This window comes from Cupressus sempervirens, chromosome 8, assembly GCF_028749045.1.
Source record: "Cupressus sempervirens isolate cs-2001-9-10 chromosome 8, ASM2874904v1, whole genome shotgun sequence".
Taxonomy (NCBI): domain Eukaryota; kingdom Viridiplantae; phylum Streptophyta; class Pinopsida; order Cupressales; family Cupressaceae; genus Cupressus; species Cupressus sempervirens.
The window spans coordinates 581,140,709-581,156,856 of NC_143125.1; the positions used below are offsets into that span (position 1 = coordinate 581,140,709).

The 16,148-nt window shown below is 33.4% G+C and overlaps 1 protein-coding gene across 2 annotated transcripts in view; it reads right to left on the reverse strand.

Annotated features, from left to right (window-relative positions):
* LOC149543757 (pectin acetylesterase 12-like) overlaps positions 1 to 16,148 on the reverse strand; it is a 125,745-nt gene that overhangs the window by 66,851 nt on the left and 42,746 nt on the right. For both annotated transcript variants that reach the window (XM_089798451.1, XM_089798452.1), the window contains exons 4-7: positions 14,291 to 14,364; positions 13,779 to 13,865; positions 1,575 to 1,699; positions 1,282 to 1,342 (exon numbers count right to left, since the gene is read on the reverse strand). In XM_089798451.1, the coding sequence (XP_089654577.1) occupies positions 1,282 to 1,342; positions 1,575 to 1,699; positions 13,779 to 13,865; positions 14,291 to 14,364 (347 nt within the window). The remainder of the gene's footprint in view (positions 1 to 1,281; positions 1,343 to 1,574; positions 1,700 to 13,778; positions 13,866 to 14,290; positions 14,365 to 16,148) is intronic.

A 16,148-nucleotide genomic window follows, 5' to 3' on the forward strand; every position in this document is an offset into this window, starting at 1 on the left:
CTTACTACAATGCATTACATAGTAGTTTGCATATTAGAGACCTAGAAGTTCGCATTTTATTTTGGCAAAAGGTGTAGGAGAAATTTCACCTTAGGCAGTGATAGTTGTTATCTCATTCTAGCTTATGTGTGACATCCACCTTTAATGCGTTATCACATTACCATCCTCACATTGTTGTACATACTTCATTGCCAATTGAGGCTGATCCGTCTTTGGTGGACATGTGATTCTACTTAGTGTGGTTGATAGGTTATCTCTTGCTTATCTCCTAGTTATCACATCTTGCCCATATGAGCAGGCATATCTATATTTTACTTAAGCATTATTTATGTATTATTGATCATTATAGAGTCCAGTCAATTTATTCATATCATTTTGCCTCTCTTGTTTGTGTCACTCATTGAGCTTCTAGATATTGGCATATTGTCTTAGGAAAATTCTTCCAGCTTGTACCACACAAAACTCAAATTCTATGCTCTCTTCTGTTAGGTATGTTGTCAATTTATCCTTGGTTTCATGTCATTTCCATGTCAATTGTGGTCTTCTCAGTCTTCTGACAAGGCCATCTTGTTATGATCAGCAGAATGCAAGAACAGAGAACAGGGCAGATTCAGTTTTTCTATCTTTTGTTAATTCTAAGAAGATAATATGTCTGGTTCTACCACAATTTTATTTGCCAATGAAATAAATTCCCACCCAGTCAACTGATCAGAAGTTGGTATGTCTTTTCCAAGGAAAAACCATATTAAATCTACACCCAAGACATACAAAATTTGGCTCAAATTGAAGTGATTTCTACCAAAGTGAGGGATTAGAATTAGGCACACCTTTTATGTAAAGAAAACAAATAAATTTCTGCCAAGAACATAAAATATGCTAAATAATTAAGTCATATACACCTAGTGAAGAGGAGGGAAAATAGGATTGAGTCAGATTGCCTATAAAATTTGGTTAAACATTTACAAAATCCTATCAGCGTGAGCAAACAACGCTAATAGGTATTGAGATAATCCATAGGGTGGCTGTGCCACATTGTATCTCCACCAAGGCATGAGAAAAACGAAGGCACTTTAGAGTTTTCCAGCTTCCCAAATCACACGTTTTAGTAATATCTTCTAAATTTGATACTCAAAAGAAGAATCTTGGGTGTGTCATGGAAAAGGATCCCTTCAAATACTTGTGCTAAATAGTGTATGACAACAAGGTGCATGAAATTTTCTTTCAATGCAAAATCTCAGAAAAAGGAAAGCATAAAGAACCAAACAACAATTCAATGAATACCTGTAAATTAACAGTGTCATTGTAGAAAGACCTTATGTGATAGGTTCCAGATATGTCTTTCCTGTTCACCATGGAGGTAAGATTAAAAACAAGGATTTAATAATTGAAAATATAATAGCTTTTTCCATATTTCGATAGTCATGTTCAAAAATGATACTTAGAAACACAGAAGTTTTCAATTAATCATAATTTTATTATTTTTAATAAGAATGGACTGACGCCTGAGAATATCTGATAATTGCAAGCTTCTTTACGATTTTTGTGTAAAAAGAAGGAAAGAAGTATTAACATACGCATCAAGAAAAAATCCAGCATCACTGTGACATTTCAAAGTAGCAGTTCTTGGTAGAAGAACCCGAAAGTCATCACAATGCAAGAATGTCGCTAAACCCCCAGCTGAACAACCAGACAGAAGAGCCTTCAAGCAAGAATTACTGTAGTCAGAGCATTTGTTTATAGTTTATAGTTATACCATATGAAAGAAACAGATGGATGTATTGGCCTCATCTAATCAAATTCCACAGCCAAAAATCAACATTGAGTAGTTGCCTTGATTCTTCTTATTACAAAACATGGATGCAACAAAGGATAGTATAATAAAACTTGTCTAGAATAGAAGAAATCTAAGAAGAGTTCTAAAATTAGAGGATCTGTAAAATAACAGAAATGTTGAAACAGAGAAATATAAACAGAATTCAAATTACTATTGTAATTTAGTAGACAAAGAAATTATCCAAAAACTTGCACAATAGCATAAATTGGTCTTACAGGCATATTGACAAGCAGTGTGCAGGCCATCTTTCTTTTGCATACTTTGTAATCAGCAATTAGAAAATTATTGTTTCTCAATTTCCACTGGCTGATAATAGTTGTTTTCTAATATATCTACTGAAAAATATAGTTTCCATGTGTAATATATGAATTGTTGTTATGCAATGCTATGTTCATCATACAAACTACTATATTACAAAGTAATTAATGCTTGTCAAGCAAGTGGCTGATCTTGCAGAAGAGAGTCAACAGTCTGCATTAGCATCCAAATGATGTGCTAAACTCTCTATGAAGACAATGATGTGGTATGGTTCCTTTGGAAAACCACAGTGATATAGCTCGCAAGGTGCTCAGCTATAAATTAATATATTTCATTTTTTAATCACTTCCTCCTTGGCACACTCTGCACTGTAATTTCTAAATCCTCCTTTTGCACACATAGCATGTCTCTAAAAATTTATTATTTGCATCCAAATCTCTATAGATTTGTACTTCGATTTTCATCCACTTTAGTGTGTCTTTCCCTCTCTCCTACACACTGTCAAGTTCTCTAATGTGAGATAAAATGTCAATGATTGAAAGCACGTCTAGGGAAGGTTAAGGCTGCAGTTAGAGACAGAATCTAAAGTCCAGATAAATTGTAATCAAATTATCTGTAAGAATATTAGGAGAAAATGACCGTATCAGTAATTGACAGAGATGATTGGGAGGGGAGAAGAAAAATTAGGAATTGGACACAAAGGAACCAAGAACATAGCCATGTTTCATTGTATAACAATGTACATATAATCTTCTTAGTGGCAATCAACCTGATATTACCCACCTTTGAAGTTACCTCTGTATTGCCGATTGCCTCTTCCTTTTTCTTTTCTATAATGTTCTCTTCACTTTATCACTGTTTCCAATGAAGATGAAGGTATACTTACTATTGGTGATTGAAAACATGTACATTGTCTTTCATTATCCCAGAAGGTTTTATTTTCATTTTTTAATTGAGGAAGAATCTAATAACATTCAAGAACATTTGGGCTTCTGATTTGGATAAATTTCTTTGTTGGACCCAATTTACCAAAGAAACAGATTGTTAATCAACACTATTCTGTATAAACTAGGAAGTGATGTCACTCTCATCATCTAAAATACTCTCCATATTCTCCAAAAGTATCTTTGAAAACTGATTGACAGTCACCACTAGACAACTAAAATCTCTCCTTATGACATCAAAGTCATCCATCCAACTGGTCCAACAGTCTTCCAAATCTCTCCTTTTGACCACAAGAAGTTTTGTTTACCAAACATATTACACTCCAACCCTAGCGCGCAACTCTTGTTAATATAAGTTGTAGATTTGACATACCACATGAAAAATATTTCAATACCTTGTGGTCTAAGAGAATATGTATGTATGGAAATTACATAATCATACCACACATGTCCAATACTACCGATGTCCAATACCCATGTAACATATTTCTTTGATTTAATGGCATACATCATATGCCATGCTAAGTAAGGATGACATAGAGCACCCATAGCCTCTGAGAAGCAAATGATTTTTGATCCAACTTCAAACCAATTGAGGTTGGCAAGAGCTGGATGCAAAGTGGTTTGGAATGCACTCCACATTCTTATTATTGATTGATATGAATTGATTTTGTTAGGTTAATGTAGCTTCAGTCAGCTCATTCTTAAGTATATGTGTGTATAAATAGAAGAATTATTGTATTAATAAATGTTGTCATGTAATTTGAATGATTTAAATTGAATTTTAATATGCATTTATAATGATAAATAACATTGTCTAATTATATATATACTATTATTATCAATCATATTAATAAAACATTTAAATCAAGTTGATTATGAAATGACTGATTGTGAATCATAATAAGTTATGAAAGTGATTGACTGCATAATGTTTCAACCAGGAGCATTACTGGGTCGGCTGAATAAGTCACCGTGGAGCCATGTCCATGTGGAGACGCGATTCTACGTGAAGTCATGGCATGTCTCCCGTGGGCATGTCCCACAACCAATACAAATAATGTCTCTGCAGATCAAGGGACTCATTCACAGAGAACACAAATTACCAATGTCTTCCAAGCATGTGGTCTTCTCCAATCAAACAGTAAATTCATTCAATACACTCTGCAGTCAGCTATATACTACAAGCATTAAATTGATAAATAAGAACAAATTTAAATATAAAGAGAAACAAAGTATGTCTTGTCATAACTGGTCATAAATTTTAACATGGTATCAGATCAGGCTTAAGAGACGATCAGGTCAGATTTTTTATTGACAGAATATACATACATATTCTTGATAATATTATAATTATCAAAATGGTGAATGGATTCAGACTTAAAGACAGACTTGAAGGTGCTTCAAATTTTGAAAATGGAATTTACGAATGATACTAATACTAAAAGAGCACGAGTTAAAAACAATTGTGGAAAATCCTCCTAAATCTAATCAAAATGATGAAAAGAGTCAATGGGAAAAGGACAATACCATAGCTATGAAATTATTAGTGGATGGAGTAGAAGACAATCTACTACCTATCATCAAGAAGCTAGACTCTGCATATGATATGTTCAAAGCCCTAGAAGAAATGTTTGAGATCGACAACACTAGCAGGCTTCTAACTCTAAAAAATCAACTCTCTAATATAAAGATGAATAAAGGAGAGACTATCACCTCATACTTTATAACAGAATTAAGAAACCAACTCTCAACAATTGGTCACATCTATGTTAGTAAAGAGTTAATTATGATAAGTGCTCATTCCATGGGAAAACTTAAGACAAGAAATAAGTGCTTGTTCCAAGCTCCCAAAATTTGATTGACTAAAAGCTGACTGCATTCAAGAAGAGTGTAGTCTACTATCTCGAGGAATTGGAATAAATTCTACAAAAGAGAATATTCAGATTCTCACAACCCAAGCTAACAAAAGAGGGAAGAAGACTAATCTGAAAAGGAAAAAGGGCAAGGATTCAAATAGTAAACGACCATTCAAGAAATAGAGAAACTTTTCTAAGGTGCAATGTTCTAGATATGACAACAATGGTCACTGATGTAGTGCAAGGTAGGAGAATCCCCAAAGGAGATGTCCTAGCCCCCAGCAAATAACCACACAGCAAAAACAATACAATAATGCAAACTTTGATACCAATTCAAATATTTGATTCATAAAATAATTGTTTGCATGCAATGTGCCCGGCTGTAAGGCCTTTCGACTTTTGGCCAAATACAATAGCAATTACAATAATAATTCTGCAAGATCCCTCAAGATCCAACCCAAACCCTAACTAGTCCAAATTCACACTCTGGTAGAAACCTCCAAGGAAGATCTAAACTTGTGCTCGCAAGCCCACTAAGCAATCTCCTTGTTCGCAAGCCTCAACTACTAGCTGTTCTCAAGCTTTACCCAAGATCCAGGTGTAAACTGCCTCACGTTCGGTGCTCTGTCCACACACTTTGGAATACTTCGCTCGCTTAGCTACTCCATCTTCTCCATGTTGGATTCCACACTCAATAATGACTCAAGACTCCACAAGACCCCCTACTTATACCCAACTAAGCCACAGGTCAGCCTAGTATGCTACAAACTAAATAAACCCTTGCATCAAATGCACATTTAAGCCAGAAGTTGTCTTATAACAAAAATTAAATACATCCAAATTAAATCCCAAGGTCGGCTCACACTAGAAACCGAACACAAACAACTCGAGCAAAGCCAAAACCAAGACATGACCGAGTATCAAAAAACCACTTCCGAGTATCAACAACTCCACCAAGCACAATCGAGCCCCTTCATTGACCGAGCTACTCGATCAACACAGCGACCAAACCATGTAGTATAAGCTGAGCTCCCTAGTGTATGTCAAGTTCTACTCATTTGGTGACCGAGTCCCTGCATTGACCAAGCTACTCAGTTAACACAGCAACCAAGCATCACCGAGCTCCCAGTGCATGCCGAGTGCCTTCAGCGACCGAGCACCTCCAGGATCGTTGAGCACATCTTCTTTGACCGAGTGACACTCCAAGTACTGTCCAAAGCAACTACTGAGCATTCCTCCAAGACCTCCAAAGTAATCACTAAGAAAACCCATGATGCTCCTGCATCAGTCATGTTGCAGCAAAATGCCCTGATAGACTCAAATATCAAGCCTCCACTAAAGTCAGTAAGACAAACATGGATTCAGCGAAACTTGTATTCTACTCTGCCCACTCAAGTCAAGAATCAAACAGACCAAGCACTTGGGTAATAGACAATGGAGCTTCTTATAACAGGCTTCAAAGACCATCTAGATTGCATAAAAGAAGACTATGATGATGAAGTTATTATTGGAGACGATACAAGCTATCCATTAAAGGGAATCGGTCCATGCACCATGAACCTTAAATCAAGCATCTCACTTGAACTCACCAGAGTACTATATTTACTTGGGATATAGAGGAATTTAGTCTCAATTCCAGCACTTGAGGACAAGGGATACAAGATCACCTTCATGGAAGGAAAAGTCCTAGCTTGGCCCAAGAACTCAACTATTAAAAATTCTTACACTATTGGAACAAGGAATGGGTGCCTTATGCATTTCTTCACCTTCAGCATTAATTCATGAATCTACCAAAGAAAATGAAATATAGCATAGGAGATTAGGACATTTCCATTTCCGAGGGTTACCTTCTCTAGAGAATATGGTAGCAGGATTATCTATACCCAAACCTAATCATGAAGGGATTTGGAAAGGTTGTGCATTAGGGAAGAATACCAAAAAAAAAATTCACATTAGTGAAAGCAATTCTATATTTTCTAAAATGTAAAGAATCCAAAGAAATTCTTATAAGGTTTCAGGAATTTAAAGGACTAGAAGAAAACATATCAGGAAAGAAAACTAAAATCCTAAGAACAGATAATGGGAGGGATTATACATCAAAAATCTTTCAAAAATTTTGTAAAACGTTGGGATTAAGAGGGAGCTATATGTTCCTTACAATCCCCAACAAAATAGTGTTGCAGAAAGAAAGAACATAACTATTGTTGAAGCTAAGCAAGAACATAACTATTGTTGAAGCTACAAAAGCAATGATGCATGATCAAAACTTAGAAACCCGCCTTTAGCATGAGGCATCTAGTATTGTTGTATACATTTAGAATAGATGCCTTCACTCTCATCTTGAAAACAAAAAATTTGAAGAAGCATTCTCTAGAAAGAAACCTAACATCAGTCATCTAAGAGTATTTGGGTGCCCTGTTTAGTTTCATATCCCTAAAGAGAAAAGAACTAAACTCCAGTCTTCTGGGAAGAGAGGAATTCTTGTTGGGTACACTGAAATGTTTAAAGCCTATCGAATATACATCCCTAGACAAAGACACATTGAACTAAGCAGAGATGTAATATTTGATGAGGAGTCCGCATTTAAAAGATTCAAGGATGAAAATGAACTAAATGACGAAGACCTTCAAAGGGATCCCTCTCTTGAAATTCGAAGGGAAAATCAAATAGAAGACAATAAATTCATAGAACCTATGGATAATATAGATGTACCTAGAGAAAATAAGAAAATATCTTTATGGGCCAGAAAGATGATTGAAGAACCAAAATAATATGCAGATCCTCAAAGATCTCTTAGAGAAAGAAAAAGGCCAAACATATTCTCTAGTTATATTGCACTCATCAGTGAACTTTCAAATTAAAAACCCTCAAATGTAGAAGAAGCCCTTCAACATCAAACTTGGAGAGATGCTATGACAAAAGAATATAATTCCATTCTAAAGAATGATGTCTGAGATATTGTTCCTAGACCCAAAGACAAGTCGGTTGTATCATCCAAGTGGTTGTTTAATATCAAACATTCAACAGATGGAAGCATAAAAAAATACAAAGCAAGATTTGTTGCAAGAGGGTTTTCTCAAAAGGCATTGACCATGAAGAAAAAATTTCTCCAGTTGCCAAATATACATCTATCAAATGTAATGATCCCTTCTTTTAGCTCTCACGTTCTCTAAAGTCTAAGTGGAGGATAAGAAGAAATTAAATTAATTTCTTATAAAGTCATTCAATTAAAAATTAAAAGGTGACTTTGTATTTAATTAATTTAATTATTAATTACAAGGGAGTAGCTTCTAGGGTATGTATTAATTATTGGAAGGACGTTGATTTAATTAATTATTGCCAGGGAGGAATTTCTAGAGAATGCATTAATTATTGGAAGGAGGAAGCTTCTAGCTCTTGCAATTAATTAATGTTTTAGTTCCTTCCAGAAGGATGAAGAAAATGATAAATAGGGCTGAAAGTTTCATTTATGATCATCGGATTATTGTATCGGATGATTATAACTTGCATTTGATAAGAGCTTGGATGTGTGAATCACACTCCCTTCTTTTGGCAATAGAGGACGTTCATTCTAGACGTCATTCCCTTAGGGTTTGGCCTTTGGAATACAACAGAGAATGAACGTCCTCTATTGCCAAAAGAAGGGAGTGTGATTCACACATCCAAGCTCTTATCAAATGCAAGTTATAATCATCCGATACAATAATCCAATGATCATCAATGAAACTTTGAGCCCTATTTATCATTTTCTTCATCCTTCTGGAAGGAACTAAAACATTAATTAATTGCAAGAGCTAGAAGCTTCCTCCTTCCAATAATTAATGCATTCTCTAGAAATTCCTCCTTGGCAATAATTAATTAAATCACCATCCTTCCAATAATTAATACATACCCTAGAAGCTACTCCCTTGTAATTAATAATTAAATTAATTAAATACAAAGTCACCTTTTAATTTTTAATTGAATGACTTTATAAGAAATTAATTTAATTTCTTCTTATCCTCCACTTAGACTTTAGAGAACGTGAGAGCTAAAATAAGGGATCATTACATCAAAACAATAATTGCCATTGTTGCATCAAAGGGATGGGAAATTCACCAAATGTATGTAAAGACTACTTTCCTGAATGGGGTAATAGAAGAAAAAGTTTACTTTGAGAAACCTGAAGGATTTGTAGTGCATGAAAAGCAAACTCATCTATGCAAATTGAAGAAAGCTCTATATGGTCTCAAACAAGCTCCCCGAGCTTGGTATGAAAGGACAGATCACCATCTATCTAAACTTGGTTTTTCCAAAAATGATGCAGATCCAAACTTATGCTTCAAAATACAAAAAGGAGATATGCTGATTATGGTGCTTTATGTTGATGATTTGTCGATTTCAGGAGAAGATTGCCTCATAGCCAAGTGTAAACAAGATCTTGCATCTGAATTGGATATGAAAGATTTGGGAATACTTCACTAAATTATTCTAAAACAAGGGACATATATTATAGTCATTCTTAAAAAATTTGAAATGATGGATTGCAAGCCCATGTCAACTCCTATGGAAACAAATTTACTCTAGTTAAAAGCGGCAACTACAGACTCAGAGAATGCTGACCCAACTCTCTACAGATAGATTATTGGTTCTTTGATGTACTTAGTGAACACCAAACCTAATATTTGTTATGCAATGAATGCACTTAGCTAGTTCATGTGTGAACCTAAGCAAGTACACCTAGCAGCAGCCAAACACATCTTAAGGTATCTTGTGGCACAATTGGATGTGGTTTAAGATATAAAGATGTAGATCTTAATCTATATGGCTACACTGATTCTGATTGGGTGGGAAATTCAGTGGATTGGAAAAGCACTTCAAGGTGTTGCTTTAGCCTCGAATCGACAATGATATCTTGGTTTAGTAGAAAGAAATCATGAATAGCACAAAGCTCCACTGAAGCGGAGTATATTGCAGCATCCATGGGAGCATGAGAAGCAGTATGGTTAAGAAAACTTCTAGTTGTGATACTTGGAAAACCACTAGAACCTACCATTTTTCATTCTGATAACCAGAGTTGTATCAAACTTTCCTTGGATCCAATATTCCATAACAGATCAAAACACATTGAGCTTCCATATCACTACATTAGAGACATGGTTGAGAAGAATGTAGTTGAGCTTAAGTATATCAGTACAAATAATCAAATAGAAAACATCCTCACCAAGCCTCTTGTGAAAATGAAGGTGGAACACTTATGAGGTAAACTTGGTATGGTTGTGATTGTTGAGAATGAGTCTCAACATATTTGATTATTGTACTAATGAAACTATTTTTAAACATGGGTGTTATTTCATAACTATTTGGGCCCTATGTACATCATGGGGAAGTGACGACTTCTAAATGATTATCACTTGTATTTGCAAAAGTTATTGAAAGGCGACAATCTTACAATAACTTAATCTTCTATTATGATGGATATTTTATGATTTCTAAGCAGATCATGATAGACTATATCTTGTAAATCAATTGACTAAGAGAGAGATATCACCACATAGATATCTATGGATTGTATTGTATAGAATCTAGATATGTCATGCTGAATTAACATCCTTAAAACAAACCATGAATATAATGTTCCTATGGTAACTAGCATAGAGTGATACGTGTGCACATACCTTATGAACATTTTGAGTATTTGGTGAATATCATTGGACTTGATATTCAAAGGCCATTACTTGGAGTACTTGGTGAATATAATGTGACTTGATATTTTGAGGCCATTACTCCTGATACCATAAGATGATATCTAGAATGTGGGTATCTTCTAATTAGAGATATCGTGTGCACATACCTTATGAACATTTTGAGTATTTGGCGAATATCACAGGACTTGATATTCAAAGGCCATTACTCGGAGTACTTGGTGAATACAATGTGACTTGATATTCTAAGGCCATTACTCCTGATACCATAATATGATATCTAAAACGTGGGTATCTTCTAATCAAAGATATCCTTAAATATGTCATTCTTGATATTACGTTGAGGTAATATCTAATCCTATGGTTATCCTCCCTAACTAAAAGGGAGTGTTAATGTTAATGTAGCTTCAATCAGATAACTAATTAATGAGAAAATCATTCTTAACTATCTCTGTATATAAATAGAAGAATGCTTATATTAATAAATGTCTTCATGTAATTTGAATGATTTAAATTGAATTTTAATATGCATTTATAGTTATAAATGAGATTGTCTAATTTTATATATATATCAAGTTGATTATGAACTGACTGATCACAAATCATATTAATTCATTTATATATATATAAACATTTATTTATATATATAACATTTATATCAAGTTGATTATGAACTGACTGATCACAAATCATATTAATTCATTTATATATATATATAAAACATTTATTTATATATATAACATTTATATCAAGTTGATTATGAACTGACTGATCACAAATCATATTAATTCATGAAAGTGATTGACTGAATAATGTTTTGACGGGCGGGAATTATCTGGTTGACTGAATAAGTCACCGTGGAGCCATGTCCACGCGAAGTCATGTCCACGTGGTCATGTCCCACATCCAATACAAATAATATCTCCGCAGATGGAGAGACTCGTTCACAGAGAACACAAATTACCAATGTATTCCAAATGTGTGGTCTTCTGCAATCAAATGGTAGATTCGTTCAATACAGTCTGCAGACAGATATATACTGCAAGCGTTAAAACTTAATATTGACAAATAAGCACAAATTTAAATATAAAGAGAAGTAAAGTATATCTTGTCAAATCTGATCATATATTATAACAGATTTGATGCAAGAAGACTAAGTAAAAGACATGAAATTGTAAAGTACTTAACATAAAAGGAGAGCTACAAGTCTGACAAAACAATGTAGAGCACAAATCTGGAAAAGAAAGTCAGAGAGGATCCTGCCACTGAAATTTGGGCTAAAAAAGGTAGGACTAATTCACTAAGCGCCATGTCCTAGTAGACCCAAAAATGATATTGTTTACAGATCCAAAACTAGAATATCACTTTGATGCTTCCCCTGAAATTTTTCTAAAAATGTGCTGGGCTGATTTTCTAACTGAAGAATATCAGAAGTATCCCAATCCTTATTTAAAATTTAAACCTCCTTGTCTCAATCCACCTTAGACGCAACAGTAACCTCTGAACTTACAAACCTAGCACAAAAGGGAGAAAAATGGCGCTTGTGTTATATAAGGCCTTTCCTTAGCCAAGCATTTGGAGGAATCAATCTTCCCAACAACAATGATGATAGGGGAATTGGAAGTACAATGCTAAAGATCACAAGATTATACCTCATTCTTGATGGTGTTGTTGAATGCTAATGCCCTTTGAACAAGATCTTCAAGTGATGATGCCACAACAGGACCCCTCAAAACAAGATCGAACATGAAGTATCCTTGACATCATGAATGCTGCAACTTATTACTCCTTAATACTTAGATCTGACATATTTTGCCAATAATTCTTGCTATAGACAACTTGTGGATAAAGAATGATTGAAACGAATGAGGAGAGGGTGCTATTATATAGGGTTCCCAAGGTATTTCATAAATCAGGCTGACCTTAAACAGTCATATGCAAATATTCATATCAAATAGCAACTTGCAGGAACCAATCTGTCAACACATTCAAATTTGGGGCCATTTTGGAAAATAGTCCAATAGGACTATAGTGCCTAACACTTTAGTCCACCAGGACTATTGCCTTCAACTTCTTAATTTACTCAAAAAGAGTTGGATCGGTGATACATGGAACCTGCAAGGCTCAAGACATGCAATTTGATCTCTATCCAGCACATGACAATAATTTAGCAATGAAGGGACTAGAAATAGGCTTGGAAAGAGTAATGAGGAGATTTATAGAGGTAAGGGCACAAAAGGTAGTGTGAAAATGTAAAGGACTACAATTTATGACTCTAGACTCTAGAGTATGATAAAATAACGATCATCAGTCAGAATATTAACATGAAAATGTATTTTCTAAGTCCGATCATATAGTGGGATGAATTTACTGAAAAGCACTGCAAATAGATTAAGCACAATGAATTCTATTTGGAACAATATTTAAATAAAAATATACATAAGCCATCCTCCAACTGAATACTTACAAGTTCAATAAATTCAATGTAGACTTGAGTTACAAATATACTACTGTAAAAATCCATGCAATATACATGTAAAAACACATGTAATATACAAAATAATAATTAGTAACATATACAATACATGAAATTCTTTCGCAAACTTCATGTCAAACTAGACTGTGCTCAGGTAAAGGTTTGATACAAGCAAAAGATTGGGTGGTTCAAACAGAATTATATTGTGGTTGAATTTAAATATTTTATCTACAAGGCGATCAATGCATGTGTATCAAGAAATTAATTGATGTGGAATCTTCATAGAACTGACTTTCTCAATATTACACATTTACACCTAAGGCTTCTTCTTTTTTCATTAAAAAAATAGTTTTCAAAACTATAAAACAGCAATAACTTTGAACTACCTCATTTGAAAAATAAAGCTAGTTGTGCCATAAATAAATGGGGACAAAAAATTTTCATAATTTCAGATAAAGGGCCTTTAGGAGGATTTCTAAAAAATGCAAAGTCATAGCAGAATATATGACTTCCAAATTGAGCTAGTATGCCCCTTTAAATTTGATGCTGTAATCATAACTTTTTTTGATTCAATCCATCCCAATATGGAGTTGGGAATGGAAAATCTCAATTCCAATCCACCCAGGCTTATGTGTGTTAATAATATTATTCTGAATAATGTTTGTTTTCAAGTGTCAGAGAACTAAAGATACATGTGCAAGAGAGCAAGGAGAAAGCAAGAACCTTTTCCGCATGTTCCATTCCTTTGGATAGAAGATCAGCAATCATGGCATGCCAAATCTTTTGCCCTCTAAAATAAAGACCTGATGCCTAATATATTTGAAAAAGAAAATCAAAAGTCATTAACTTATACATCACGTCGATAATAATGTTTCAATTGATGCTAGTTAACATATCAGATGGTTGTAAACAAGCCACTTTTAAATTTAAACACAGATAAGAGTTTTCAGCTATCTATATGAGCTCATGTAAATTACTTAATTCAATCTTAGATTGCCATACTGTTTATTTACCAATTTTTTAATATTTGAATTTGTTTGTAAAGATAAACCTCTCTTCAAATTATAGGGAGAACGAGATCTAAACTAAACCTTGGAAGCATTTAATGGATGTGTGTGAAGATTAATTAGCATTTGATTTTTTAACACATAATTAAATGGAGATATAAATATCATAAGAAATTTCAAAGTGACAAGTTTTGAAAAGAGGAGACAATATATCTGCATACCACACACCTCATCATAAGAATCCCCAGCAAAAGAGGCACCATCACAATACATAAGTTTCACTCTATTCCAATTATAGAAGTCTGTTACATATATCAACATGAAAAACATTGTTAGCACTATATAAGAAAATAAAACAATTACATTAATCAAAATGCACTGAAACATCCAAGAAAAATGATTTTTTTTAAATATCTAATATAAACATTCAGCCATAAGTCTGTTTCCTTCAAATAGCTTGAGCATTTTCAAGTTATTGCATTTATTTTTATTTTGTATTTCTTGTTTAAATTTCTATTATGTGCATCCTAAGTATGTATCTTGATTTATTTGTCCTGATAATCAGGTGGAAATGTATTTTCAAGAAACTACATCAATCAATGAACCCAACATTGAGACATTTAGAAGTCGAATACTAATGAATACTAGCAACACGGGCCTTGATAGCTAGTGAGGAATTCACAATGCTCAAAAAGGCTAATGCCCTAATTTACAAAATGCCTAGGGATCGTAACCATAGTCCCTAAATGAAATATCCCAAAGCTAACTTTCTAACAAAATTTTCTAATTTCATTCAAGCATAACATCCAATATCCAACAGATTGAATTAATTTGTCTCAGCTATTAGTTTCAAAATTCAATTGATAAACAATGAATTAAACTTGGCATACAAGACAAATTACAATTAATAACCCTATAGGAAAATATGTGTTGTACACCTTGCATAGTAATGCATATAATTGTAATATTTTATTTATTATGTAAATGTTGCACCTAGGAGCACCTAAATGGACGTACAACATCTAAAGATTTTTTTGGGAAATTCTTTTGGCCACTCCTTGTTGTATAGTAACATAGTAATAATAAATTTGATGAATTATTTGATATTGGGAAAAGAAATTAATAAAGTACCCTGGGGTCAGGGGGTTAGGTAGTGTTCTCCTACATTTTATCACCACAAAATGTTGGTAACAACACGAAACTTTTTCAAGCTAGTTTCGCGTATCTCTAAGCTTGAATTTGGTATTCAATTGTTCAATGTTGACCGATCAATCAACTTCAATTCATATATCAAATTCTTTTACTGAAGGCTTTTGTAAAATCTTTTTCGTTTTGTTTTTTGTCCAACATTTGTTTGATTTTTTAAGCCTTCATCGTCTTTTTCTTTTCTTTTGAGTGTGCATTTGCTAGTTATTAGTCCTTTGGTTTTGCTCAAGTCATGGCTTTCGGTCTTTCCTTCAATTTGATCTAACATAGAGCTTAATCGAAGTTGTCAATCAAAAGATATGGTTGTTTTAGTGTCTCAAAAGTGGACCTTTTTTATGCAACAGCACAAATTAAAAATATCATGTTATATTTCTAATTTGACATTCACTTTTTGAAAAATATAACTTAAATTCACTTTATGTTAACGTTTTCAATTACTTTATCTTTCAATTTTTCACTTAAAGTAACTATAGTGCACTTCATATTATAATTTCAAGTTGAGTTACTTTTTGATTTTTCACTTAAAGTCACTATATAAACTATATAATTTTAGTTTAATTTTTTATTTTTAAATTAAATGCTCATTTTAATGTTACTTTTTAAATGATATTTATGTGTTGTATTTTTAAATATGATATATAAATATTGTTTATGTCCCATTTAGTAACATTTTTATGAAATTAAGTTGATTAAATGACTTTAAGTTATCAAAAATGGACATTTTATATGCAATTACATGTAAAATCAATCAAAAGTGGACTTTTTTACATGTCACTACATATAAAGTTCAACTTGTAAACATAAGTGGACTTTTTTGATGTCATTACATCAAAAGGTAAGTTTTTATGTCTTTGCATCAAAAGTGCGAGATACAACTTAA